This window comes from Sus scrofa, chromosome 1 (assembly GCF_000003025.6).
Source record: "Sus scrofa isolate TJ Tabasco breed Duroc chromosome 1, Sscrofa11.1, whole genome shotgun sequence".
NCBI lineage: Eukaryota > Metazoa > Chordata > Mammalia > Artiodactyla > Suidae > Sus > Sus scrofa.
In genome coordinates this window covers 128426381-128440100 of record NC_010443.5, presented here as the reverse complement: position 1 = coordinate 128440100, position 13720 = coordinate 128426381, and the positions used below count along the sequence as shown (strand labels likewise).

Genomic DNA, 13720 nt, shown 5'->3' with positions numbered 1-13720 from the left:
GTTTTCTGATTTGGAAATGAACAGAGAAGGGGAAAAAAAGTAACTAAGAATATCATCAGAACGCTTTCTGTGAGTAACATTTAATCACAGGTTACTAATAAACTCTGCAAAGTGTGTAAGCCTCGCCTTTCAAGCTCCTGAAACTGAAGTAGCTTTTATTTTTTACTTTTACTTTTTTGGCTTTTTAGGGCCATGCATATGGAAGTTCCCAGGCCAGGGGTCAAATAGGAGCTGCAACTGCCAGCCACAGCCACAGCCACGCCAATCCAGGCCAGTCTGCAACCTACAGCAGAGCTCATGGCAATGCCAGATCCTTACCCCACTGAATGAGGCCAGGGATCAAACCTGCATCCTCGTGGATACTGGTCAGGTTCTTAACCTACTGAGCCACAACAGGAAATTTTTTTTTTTTTAAAGCAGAATTCTGGTAACTTTTACAGAAAAAGGAGTCAGTAAATACTTTTCTTTAATGATAAATTTACTGTGGGATTCCTATAAAAGCATACCATAAGTTACATTCACCCTATTGGAATATACATACCTGTCTATTTTGAAGTGCTCCAAACAAAGGTTTTCCTTCATCTCCCAAAAGGTTTTCTCAAAGAGTAAGAAAAACAAAAACAATAAATTCTGATTACTGATACAACTGTATACTTGGTTTCTATCTATAGATGTTCCTTAATTCCCTGAGGCCAGCCACAAGGGGAACTCCTCATATATCCTTTAACTAATTCCACTTCTGACCAGATGATTTAGACTCTTTCCTTTCAAAATTTAAGTCTATACCAAAATCGGCAAATTTCTGAGTGAGAGAATACTACAGAGGCGAATGTAGATCATTTAAAAATTGTTACTATAAATAATAAAGTCCTTGCAACAATCTATAAAGTATACTTGAATAAAACAAAGTATTCTGATTCATTTCCCCTTTTAACATCTCTTCTATATAAAAAAAAGTTTTAATGAAAAATGCTATAAAATTTGGTTGTGATGATTATTGTACAACTATAAATGTAATAAAATTCACCGAGTAATTAAAAAAAGAAAAATAGTTGACTTACAATATTATATTAGGTTCAGTATATAGTATAGTAATTTGATATTTTTACAGATTATACTCCATACAAAGTTATTACAAAATATTGACTATATTCCCAGTGCTGTGCATTAACATCCTTGCAACTAATTTATTTCATACCTAGTAGTTTGTACCTCAATCTCCTTCACCTATTTTGGCCCTACCCCTACCAATCTCCCCTCTGGTAACCACTAGTTTGTCTTCTATATCTGTGAGTCTGTTGTGCTATATTTGTTCATTTGATTTATTTTGTAGATTGCACCTATAAGTTAAAATATACAGTATTTGTGTCTTTCTCTGCAAAAAAATTTTAAATAATTTTTTCTTAGTCACAACTTACTTTGTTTAAAAATAATACATAAACAGGTGCAAGTAACATTATTACTCTTTTAGGTACAATTTTAAAAATTAGGTTTATAGGATAAAAGGAGAGGAAATTGTGAACAGCAAAAAACATGGGCTCAGAAATATATTTTGCCTTGTTGGCTAGGGTATTTATTATTAAATTACTCTTATTTTCAGTCATCCTTAGCAACAGACACATGTATGAGTGGAAGGCTTACTTCCTATTTTCTTTTTCCATTTTTAAATGGACAGCAATAAAAGATACTCTGTTTAGATTCCTCAGCTATTTCTCATAACTATGCCAGTGCATCCTATATATGTCTCTCCATACCCATAGGGAGTGAGGTAAGTTAACTGTTTATATGCTAAGAATACAGTACAGCATTATATCCATTGGATGGAAAAAGCCTTATAGCGAAAACAGTGTAACACTCTATTAAAGAAGATTCCAATTACTACCTTACAGAAACACATATGAAAACTCAGTCCCATTCTCCAACGAATTTCCCATCTATTCTATGACAAAACAGTGACTTTTTTTTTTTTTTTTTTTTTGGCAGCATCTACAGCATCCTGGGTCAGGGATTGAACCTGTGCCATAGAAGAACTCCAAAACTGGGACTTTTTATATAAATTTCTGATTCCTAATGCTTGTCTTCCCCAAAATAGTAAAGTGCAAAATACCTTCATTTGAAGTCTGAAGATAACAAATAGATCATGACTCCTAAAGAATGTTTTACATTTCCTATCAAATTGTTGAGGTTCTATTTAAACCTCATTTTTTTCTATTTCTCATTTTATTTAATTATAGTAAACATAAACCTGTGTATTTATCTTTCACTTATGGTTTAAGTCTAACAGGTTTAGAAATGACTTCTAAAATCTGTTCAGAGAGACAGATACTCATACAAAGGAAGGTTCTGTGAAAAAGTGGCTTCATGCTACTTAATTCAAATCATGACACAGTGTCTTGTCACAAAAATATATTTAAATGAAGAAAATGTAGTGGATTCATTAAAAACAACTACTAAAAACATATATTGGAAAGGAGTTTGAAACTTGCTTGGATAAAGACGACACGAAAGAATTACAATTTTTATTTATTATTATTTTTTGTCTTTTTAGGGCCACACTCACAGCACATGGAAGTTCCCAGCATAGGGTTGAACTGGAGCTACAGCGTCTGGTCTACACCACAGCCACAGCAACATGGATCTGAGCCGCATCTGTGACCAACACCACAGCTCACGGCAATGCTGGATCCTTAACCCACTCAGGGAGGCCAGGGATCGAACCCATATCCTCATAGATACTAGTCAGGTTCGTTACTGCTGAGCCACGATGGGAGATCTGAGAATTACAATCCTTAATTTTTTTTCATGTAGAACTCTATCCTGTGACTGCCAGCAGCAAATATACTAACTAAAGCTAAGCAAATCTTCACTGACACACTTTTCTTTCTTTTGTCCCCCAGTTTTGAGATACAGTTGACTTATAACACTGTGTACAGTTAAGGTGTACAACATGTTGATTTGATAGTTACACTTTTCTATAAGAAGCTTTCAATACTGCAGAGAACTTGATAGAGCCATCCCTTCAGACTTGCTTGGTTTCTTCCTGCTAATCTGTCTCTCCCTTTTCTGGTAATTTTTTTAGTGGACTATGGTTTATCTTTAAATAGTAGAAGAAATAAGTTACTTGGAATTTCTAGCTTGATTCTTCTTCCTTTACATTTTTCTCTTGATCTTCTAGTGTTTTAATTCTGCCACCTTTTGAATATAGCTTGATTCGTGCTGTCCCTTCCAAGCATTTTCAGTTTATGCCCATTTTGTAGTTAAAAGAGATCCATACAAAAAAATTATCAGACTAAGTGGCATCATGCCACACTAATCTACTGAAGTATCAACAGTCCTCAAACACGTCAAAGTATTCCACGCCATCAAGGAAAAAAAAGAATAATTTTTGGTCAAAGTTAATTCTGTTTCTATAAAACCTCTAAACCCCTTCTTTTATAGGCCTTACCAATTGCCTGGATAGTGAAAGCACATGTGCTCCAGGTCATCATGGGGATTCGAGGATCTGTTTCATCAGGAGGCATTTTCAATCCAATTCTATAAATTGTTGTGGCGAAGAGAATGACCATTTCCTTGATGCTATTAGAATATTTTATCCTAGAAATAAAATAAGAAAAATTTATATAATGATTTAGTAAAAGGGGGCTACCTACTCAGAAGTAAACTACCTTTGTCAACTTAGAGATAAATGCCTCTGTGAAGATTTTTTCATTAAGAAAAATGGGAAAAGCAGAACTCTAACTCCTATAGGTAGAAAAATATCTCTTAGAAAATGGTAACAACCCAGATAACTTCACTTCTTATGAAAGATACAGTAAATGATCACAGTAAAAAGGGTCCAGGTTCAAATTAAGGGTCAGACTATAGAGAAGGATTAAAATTCAGAGGAAACAGATTGTTTTAGTGTATGGAAAAGGGACTAAGAAGTTTTTTTTTGTGTTGACAGTGTGTGTTTGTGTGTGTGTGTGTGTGTGTGTGTGTGTGTATAACAATACATGTGCTAAGAGTGATGATTTCTAGTTTCCTGAACTTCTATTTGTAACAAGTAACAAGTATTTTCAGTAGCAATGCGTAAACATAAACAAGGCTCACAACTAGAAATATGTACCTAAGGTAATATTCGTTAAATAATAATGTTATGTTTTTCAAAGTGGCTTCACATAAATATCTTCAAATAACTTTATGAGCTAAGTCTGGAGGCCACTGTCTCAATTTTACAAACAAGAAAAATGAACTACAGCGAGGGTAGGGTGATCTGAGACATTTTAGAAGTCACAGAGCAACTCAGATGTGACTTTAACTAAAGTCTCTTAAATTTGGTTCTTATAGATTAGACTGTATAAAAATGGCATTTTTGCTGGTCATAGCATGGTTCATCCTAATACATATTACTTTATATCTCAAACCACTTAATTTCATTAATACAAAGAAAATTCTCGGGAGAAAGCAGTAAGGTAAAAATGGGATATAGAAAACAATTTTACAAATAAAGCAGGAAGGAAGGACAGGTAGAAAAATGGAAGGAAAGAAGGACTGTTCTTTGCTCTTATTTTCACAACCACTTACAAACTTCCCTTAACTGTTTAGATACTTACGAAGACTGAACTCCAAAACTCAGGATAGAATGGAACTCAAAAGTGGAATCACCCATTCCTTGATCAAATAAGAATGGAACTGTTGCATGTTCTCCTTACAAATTAAAAGTAAAAAGAAAGAAAAATCATGGGAGTTTAGTCTGACACACACGTTTCTAGCTTTTGCAAATTACATATGATCATCTTAGAAAATTTAGAAAATGTTGATAAGCAATAAATAATCATTCAAAAATTCTCCACCCAGATAACCAGATAGCATTTGGGTGATATTCTTTTTTCTCCATATAAATGTTACACATGTACATTTTTTTTTTAATGGCCACACCTGCGGCATATGGAAATCCCCAAGCCAGGGGCTGAATCCAAGCTGCAGCTGTGACCTACACTGCTATAACCCAACTGTGCTGGAGACTGAACCTGCAGCTCTGCAGTGACTCAAGTTGCAGCAGTCAGATTCTTTTTTTGTCTCTTCTAGGGCTGCACCCGTGGCATATGGAGGTTCCCAGGCTAGGAGTCCAATTGGAGCTGTAACCACCAGATCCGAGCTGCATCTGAGACCTACACCCCGGATACGGCAGCTACAGTGACCCCAGATCCTCAACCCACTAAGCAAGGCCAGGGATTGAACCTGAGACCTCATGGATACTAGTCATATTCATTTCCGCTGAGCCATGACGGGAACTCTAATGCCGGATTCCTAACTCACTGGGCAAGGCTAGGGATTGAACTTGTATCCTCACAGACACTATGTTGAGTTCTTAAACCCCCTAAGCCACAAGAGAAACTCCAAATCTGTAAATAAAACTTCCTTTTTTTTTTGCTTTTAGGGCCACACTTGCAGCATATGGGAGTTCCCAGGCTAGGGGCTGAATTGGAGCCACAGCTGCTGGCCTACGCCACAGCTACAGCAATGCCAGATCTGATCCGCATCTGTGACCTACACTGTAGTTTATGGCAATATCACATCCTTAACTGAATGAGTGAGGCCAGGGATTGAACCTGTATTGTCATGGATACTAGTCAGGTTTATAACCTAGTGAGCCACAACAGGAACTCCTCAAATATTTTTTTCTTTACCATCTTTTTTCTTTTCAGGACTTCAATGACAAAAATGTAGGATTAAAGGGGGGAATAAAGGTTCCATATGTGCCTAAGGCTACGTTGGTTTATTTTCTATCACTTTTCTCTATTTCTCAGATTGTATAGTTTCTACTCATCTAATTTCAAATTCCCTGACTCTTATTTCCCCTTCTCCATTCTACTACTGAGCCCTTCCAATTTTTATTTTATATATAGCATTTCAATTCTATTATCTCCATTTGGTTGTTTTTTAATAGTTTCTATTTTTTTCTGCTAAGAATGCCTATCTTCCCATTCATTTCATAAGTGTTCACCCTTACCTCATGTTTCATGATTATAGGGCTGCTTTAAACTTTTTGTCTGAAAAGTTCAACATTAGAACATCACAGGGAGTTCCCATCATGGCTCAATGGTTAACGAATCTGACTAGCATCCATGAGGACGCAGATTCGCTCTCTGGCCTTGCTCATCGGGTTATGGATCTGGTGTTGTTGTGAGCTGTGATGTAGTTTGCAGACATAGCTCAGATCCTGCGTTGCTGTGGCTGTGGCCAACAGCTACAATTCCAATTTGACCCCTAGCCTAACCTCCATATGCCATGGGTGCAACCCTAAAAAAGCAAAAAACCCAAAAAAAACAAAACTCAGGATTGGCATTTGGTTGACTGCTCCTTGAGAGTTGGTCAGATCCTCCTAATTCTTTGTATTTTGAGGAATTTTGGACCATATCTTGGATATCTTGAATATTACATGAATATATCTGAATATTATTGACTCCCATTAAAATTCTCTGGAAAAATGTACCCTTTTTGTTCTAGTAGGCAGTCAACCCAATTAGGTTGAACAAGTTCTGTTTCACTCGCTGTGAGTGGTGATTCTTATATTAGTTTTCAGAACTTTTGCTATGTTGTTTGTCTGCTAGTATATGTACTACTTAAGGCACTTGAGTGGTGGTTTAATGTAGCTTTGTCCTCAAAACTGTTGCTATGCTTCTTTGGGCTTGTTCCACACATGTGCAGCTTAGGGATGAGCTCAGGACTTGTGATGGTCTCAAAAAAAGGAGATACCCTGCTATAGCTCTCTCTTCTCTGGGATTTCTCCCATATTCACTAGCCCTAAGGATCCTTTCCCCCAGTTCTTCTGGTCAAAATGACAAGTTTCTCTCAGTTATAGTCCCCTGTGCTATCATGCAGGTTCATGTGACTAGGGCTAACTTTGGGGTGAGGTTGTGAGGCAGACAGAAAAAAAAAATAATAATGAGGATTCATCCTGCATTCTTTGGAGCATAGTAAAGCCCATTTTTTTTCTCAGTTCCTCTGGCCAGTAAGACTGGTTTTCTCTTGGGATTTAAGATGTCTATGTGCCAGCAATGGTAGTACAGCTCCCTGACTGGGGCTGTCCATGACAGAGACAAAAGAAGGGGAAAAAAAACCACAGCAGGGCCTCCTGCTCTGAGGGAAGCTTCCTTCCCAGTCCTCTAGCCAGAAAAATGGCATCTTTGCTGGATTTTTTTTTTTTTTTCTTTCCTTTAACTGCTCACGTCCATTGCATAGTTCTGTGACTCAGGCTACCCTGGGGTCAAAAACTGGAAATAAAGGAGGGAAAAAAAACCCAGGAAACTGCCTATACTAATCATTCTTCAGATTCTGACTTTCCTCCCCAATCTGCCTGCCATTATTTACTTTTCAGAGTTTTTAGGTAGTCTCATCTCTCAATTGTGAATAACAGATAGATGAGGTAATAATTTTCTTTTTTCTTTCTTTCTTTTTTTTTTTTTTGTCTTTTTGCCATTCCTTGGGCCGCTCCCATGGCATATGGAGGTTCCCAGGCTAGGGGTCGAATTGGAGCTGTAGCCACCAGCCTACACCAGAGCCACAGCAACACAGGATCCGAACAGCGTCTGCAACCTTCACCACAGCTCACAGCAACGCCAGGTCCTTAACCCACTGAGCAAGGCCAGGGATCGAACCTGCAACCTCATGGTTCCTAGTCAGATTCGTTAACCACTGCGCCACAACAAGAACTCCAGTAATAATTTTCAAATGCTTTTTTTGTTGTCATTAATATTAATACACATTAACAATATTAGCAATAATAATAGCTAACATTTATATAGTATTTACTATGTACCATGCACTGTTCTACTTTATATAGGATATCTCAATTCTTCATCACTGAGATAGGTATTATAATTATTCCCACTTTGCAAATAAGAAAACTGAGGCACAGAGAAGTTAGTAAGATCACGCAGATTAGTAAGTGATGAATCTAAGATTTAAAACCAAGCATTGTGACTCCAGATTAATTATTGTTTGCCTCCTGGTATGAAAAATTATTGAGTAAAATGATTTAAGCCAACTTAGCTGTGGCCTAAAAAAACCTTTATTTTCTGATATTTAACAAATCTGTATTTGCTAACCATACTTTCAGAGTAATAAGTTCTTTCAAAAGACTTTAAGACTTAAATCTGACACAGCTAAATATAAAATAATTTTAAGCAAACCTTTAGCATGTTTCACATTATAACCTCTTATTCTGGCTAGAACAGTCTGTATCCATCGTGCCAGCGTCAAAAGTTGAGCAAGCGCTTCTGTATTCTCACTGAAAAATGATATTTAAAAATAATTAAAGCCATTGGCACAAAGTCAAACTGAAAAGCTGAAGTTCGTATGGTCTTTCTCTGGATAAATGGCTATACAAAAAAGTCAAATTCCTCCAGATTACCTTCCTAGGTCAGAGAAACATGTGTGCCTAAAATGCAGTTTGAGGAGGGAAGAGAATTTTCAAAGCACAAAGAATAAGATACCACCCACATGCCCATCACCTGGAAATAAGGGCAATAAATGGAAATTACCACTCTAGCTGCTTAAGTCAAAAACTAGGTGACATCAATAATTTATCTGATTCCCTCATACCCCACATTTTAATCTATCAGCAAGTCTTGCAGGTTTTACCTTCTAAATATATCCCAAGTTTATCACTTTTTCTACCTCCATCATTACTCCCCAATCCAAGTTACATTATTTCTCACGTGGACCTTCCTGCTTCCAAAATGGTGTTTCACTATTGTCTATGTATGCATTATATAACAGTCAGAAAGCTCTTTTTAAAGATAAGTCAGATCATACCATTTCCCTATTCAAAATACTCTAATGGTTTCCATCACAAATAATACAATTCTAACTTCTAATCTTAGCTCATAAGCCCTTTTAAGATCTGATTCCTTGCTTGCTCCATTCCAAGCATACCGCCTTCTTGCTGCGCCTCCAATATGCTGATGTGTTCCTACCTCAGGGTCTTTGCTCTTGATACTGCCTGTGCATGGAATTTTCTTCTCTCGGAGAGTAGCACTGCTTGTCCTTCATTTCATTCAGGTCTCTATCCAAATGGCATCATCTCAGAGGAGCTCCCTGCCGACTCTATCTATAAAGAGCTTCACGCACTGGTCTGTCTCTGGCCCTTTATGCTGCCAATTTAGTTTTTCATAGTATTTCTCACTATTCAACACTCTGTATTTATATGTTTATTGATGGTCTCGCCTCTCTGTAACATAAATTCCATAAGGGCAAGGACTTGACCTGAACTGTTATTAACAACCAAGGGGGACAAGAAACAGTGCTATTAAAAAGGACAATAAAGTAGAAATGTGCTTATTGAAAGAACAACTGTGCGTTAAAATATACAAGGAACTGTGCCAAAATTCACATATCTGGGAACAAATGTAAACTAAGAATTTTTCAGTTCTTAAAAATAAAAGTATAAAAAGAAAACACTACAAAAACAAAAAACAAACCAAAAAAGCTGTATTCTGATTGGTTATGCCCAATTTTCTTTAAAAATACTAGCTTTGTCAAAACTAATAAAGTTTTTATTATATACTCTTAACTTTAGTATCTTAGGTTATACTCAGGTTGATTTTCTAGTAAAAGAGGTAAATATATTCAACTACACAGTTCAAAAGCCTCATAAAAATGTTATGTATAATTATGCAGTTCAGATCCTAAGTAACAAAATTGACACTACAGATTAAATGTCTCACAGGGTCTGAAGAGACCTAGTTCTAAGGATTAGTCTAACTTTAGAAAGGACTGCCAAGAAGCATCCTATTCTTAGAGATATCAAGGAAAGAAAGTGCTTTATAGCTCTTTAGAGAATATTCCTTTAGAGAGTAATTTACATGTTTAATAATTCTTACTTGGGCAACCACTGTGTAAAACAGGCTTGCACAGGCTAACAAGAGGTTGGACAGTTACTTTGTTTTACTATGACTTATTTTATCTTTGTCATCACACGTATAGTTTAGGTGAGCCTTTGGAGTCAGGTCTAGGTTCAAATCCTCAGTCTGTCCTGGGACAGGTAAAAAACTATTCACAGTCTCTAATTCCTTATCTTTAAATGGGAATAACAGTACCTATTTCATCAAACTATTTTGGGAATTAAAAAAAAATGTAGCTAGTGCTCGACAGAATGTCTAAAACATATGAGTTAGTCAAAAAATAAAAGAAAAATCTTTCTGATGCCTTCTTCCTGAAAGATGACATTCTATGTCCCAATATACTAAGTAGAAGATAATTTCAAAACTATATTTTTTAATGACATGGAATAATAGAGACAGAACAATACTTATTAATCCTAACCGCCAAATGTAACACCTTTGAACTCTTTTGTTGTGGAAACATGTAAAAAGTGTTTTATCTACAAAATCATTTTCTTTAGCAAAACTACCACTATAAATGCATTGAGTTTTAAAGAAACTGAAATAACAACAATAATAAATAGTACTGTTATTATCACATAGAACAGTTAAGAATACAGAAACATACAATTAATGTTCTAGTTGTCATAAAAAACCAATGAGTTTGCTGTTAAATTCTATTCAAAGATGGTCAGAATATAAAAGTTACAAAATTTATTCTAAACACTAAAAAACTATTCATACATGAATCTAGTGTTTTTATTTACTTCTTTAGTTAACATTTTTGTCCATATCTCTACAACTACAGCATTTGGATCTTGGGGAAAATAGAATAAAAATAATAATACAAAGACCTGCAGAGCAACCAAACTCCAAATAGCAACTCTAACGTTGGCAAAGGACTATAAGAAAGGAACTGGATCTTCTTTGCATCATTTCTCCTTCTGTGAGTGCTAAGATAAAGATCAAATTATACTGCTTTAATGGGTATTGGAAGACATATATAAAACACGTATATTTGATAAAAGAATATCCCAGTTAACTTAGAAGCCAAAACTTGGAACTTTTATTCACATTTTTAAAGTTGAATACGTTATGAAATGAAAAAGTTTTAATTAATTATAGCAAAAAAGAAACTAGTAATCTAATTAAAAACAGTCAAAATGAAAGGATTAAAGAAAAGTTAAAAATTAACCAAAACATAAAAATAAAACAAAAATTAAAACATACCTGTTTATCCTTTGAGGTTGTAAAGGAATAATGGGGATTACAGTATTGCACAGAGACTTGCAAAGAGGGCAAAGATATTCTCCACTCTCTAAGTCGAAAAGGTCAACATGAATGCGCTGCTGAGAGCTCAGCTGTACAGCTTCAAAGTACCTGCAAAATTCCAAGACAAAGTTTTACTCAAAATGACACATGGGAATTCCCACTGTGGCTCAGTGGTCAGTGAATCCGACTAGGAATCATGAGGTCATGTTCAATCCCTGGCCTCGCTCAGTGTGTTAAGGATCTAGCGTTGCCATGAGCTGTGGTGTAGGTCGCAGAAACAGCTCGAATCTGGCATTGCTATGGCTCTGGTGTAGGTCAGCGGCTATAGCTCTGACTGGACCCCTAGCCTGGGAACCTCCATATGCTATGGGTGCAGCCCTAGAAAAGACAAAAAAAAAAAAAAAAAAAAAAAAGACACACGAATCTTTGCTCTAATCTGTGTGAAAAAAATTTGGAATTTCTGCCACAATAAACAGCTTTATAATTATATGCAAAATCAACAAATTATAATTATAGAAAAAAATGCACATTCCTTGGGAGACAAACTGGAGCACACATCAGGGCAGAACAAATTTAAAACAGTTTTACAGAATTATAACTTGTCTCCTGCCTCAACAGCATGAAGATACAGTATAGGTGCTACCTCCCCTCAGTTTCCAATAACCAACTTAAGTAGCAAGGGCTATTACAGGAAAAGTATATATTTTAACCAAAAGAGTAAAACCGACACAAAATGTATCCTAGAAATTACATTTTTGAATTTTTATCTCTTCCAGAGAAAGAACTGGAATTTCATGCCCTACTCTATCTCAAAGGTACTTTTTACTCTATTTTTTTTTAATTATCAAAGTATAGTTGATTAACAATATTGTGCCAATCAGTCTGTTTTGAGGGGAATGAGATTTTTATAAAGATTACTATTTCTTTTACACAACTACTGATCAAGAGCAACTAATTTGCAGAAAGCAAATATGGTGAAAATTTTAAGTTGATAAACTTTTCACATCAATTTCTAAGGATGATACTATGATGAATATTATACAAACAAAATCAGTAATTAAAATCACTTCAATTATTCAAAATAGAAGACATAAGAAAACATGTCTTTTTGTGGCCTTTAGTGAACTTCAACATTCCTAGCTTCTTTTAAGAACATGTCAGAAGGACAACTTACTTCTGCCAGCACACTGCATGCATTACATGACCACAGCTTCCTGTGTAAGTTCCATGGGCCAAGTCTGAATCCATGAAAAGTGGGTCCAGGGTTTCTGACACACAAAGAGAAAATTAAGAGGTATATGTTCATCTGCCCCACAATCACAAAGAGAAAACAAAAAGAGAGGTTATCAGGTTTAAAATTCTAATCATAAACTTTCTTAGGAACGTCCAAGAGAAGTGTCACAATATCATGATAGCAGGATACATACATATATATATATTTTTTTAATTTTTTTTATTAAAAAAATTTTTTTTTCATTTTTGGCTGCCCTGCAGCATATGGAGTTCCCAGGCCTGGGATCAGATCCAAGCCACAATTGAGACCTAAGCCACAGCTGCAGCAATGCTGGATCCTTAATTCACCATGTCAGGCTGGGGTCTGAACCCACGTCCCAGCGCACCCAAGACACCGCCAATCCCGTAGCACCGCAGCAGATGATGTGTATATATATATTCTTTTTTTTTTTTTGCTTTATAGGGCTGTACTCACAGCATATGGAAGTTCCCACATGGAGAGCAACTCAGGACTTGAGCCGCATCTGCTCACAGGAATACCAGATCCTTAACCCACTAAGGGAGGCCAGGGATCAAACCTGCATCCTCATGGATACCAGTCAGATTTTTTTCCTGCTGCGCCACAACTGATATGAAAAGTTACCAACTTAAAATTTTCACTGTACTTGCTTTCCACAAACTAATTAGTTGCTCTGATTAGAGTTCATATTCTGAACTCCCGAGGGATATATATCCCTAATAGTAAGTTAAAAAAGGGGAGTTCCTGTCATGGCTCAGTGGTTAACGAACCTGACTAGTATCCATGAGGACATGGGTTCGATACCTGGCCTTGCTCAGTGGGTTAAGGATCTGGTGTTGTAGTGAGCTGTAGTGTAGGTCCCAGATGCAGCTTGGACCCTGCGTTGCTGTGGCTGTGGTGTAGGCTGGTAGCTGCAGCTCCAATTAGACCCCTAGCCTGGGAACCTCCATATGCCGTGGGTATGGCCTAAAAAGACAAAAATAAATAAAAGAAAAAAGAAAGAAAGAAAATATAAAGCTAGATTTCCAGGTCCGATTCTAAAATTAGTAGGGATTACTGACAACTTCTATTCTTGATTTGTATTTTTATTTTAACATTAGGTTTTAAGTTGCATTACCTTGGTTGTTGAAGTGATTTTCTGTGATCCAAACACAATTTACTTTTGCAGTTTTAAGAGTGATTTGACTGGATAATTTGAAGGGATATTTAGGGTTATCATAATCCCCTGGATAACCTGATTGGAGTCCAAACCTGATTTCATCATTTATAACTTATAACCTCTGATAAGTTACTTGATTTCTCTGTGACTCAGTTTCATCTGTAAATGGAG

General features: G+C 36.2%; 1 protein-coding gene across 4 annotated transcripts in view; it reads right to left on the bottom strand.

Annotated features, from left to right (window-relative positions):
- The window catches only part of UBR1 (ubiquitin protein ligase E3 component n-recognin 1), a 155020-nt gene that overhangs the window by 34230 nt on the left and 107070 nt on the right, over positions 1-13720 (bottom strand). For all 4 annotated transcript variants that reach the window (XM_021097089.1, XM_021097096.1, XM_021097091.1 and 1 more), the window contains 6 exons: positions 12313-12406; positions 11097-11246; positions 8175-8272; positions 4593-4686; positions 3446-3594; positions 542-597 (listed from right to left, as the gene is read on the bottom strand). In XM_021097089.1, coding sequence (XP_020952748.1) covers positions 542-597; positions 3446-3594; positions 4593-4686; positions 8175-8272; positions 11097-11246; positions 12313-12406 — 641 coding nt within the window. The remainder of the gene's footprint in view (positions 1-541; positions 598-3445; positions 3595-4592; positions 4687-8174; positions 8273-11096; positions 11247-12312; positions 12407-13720) is intronic.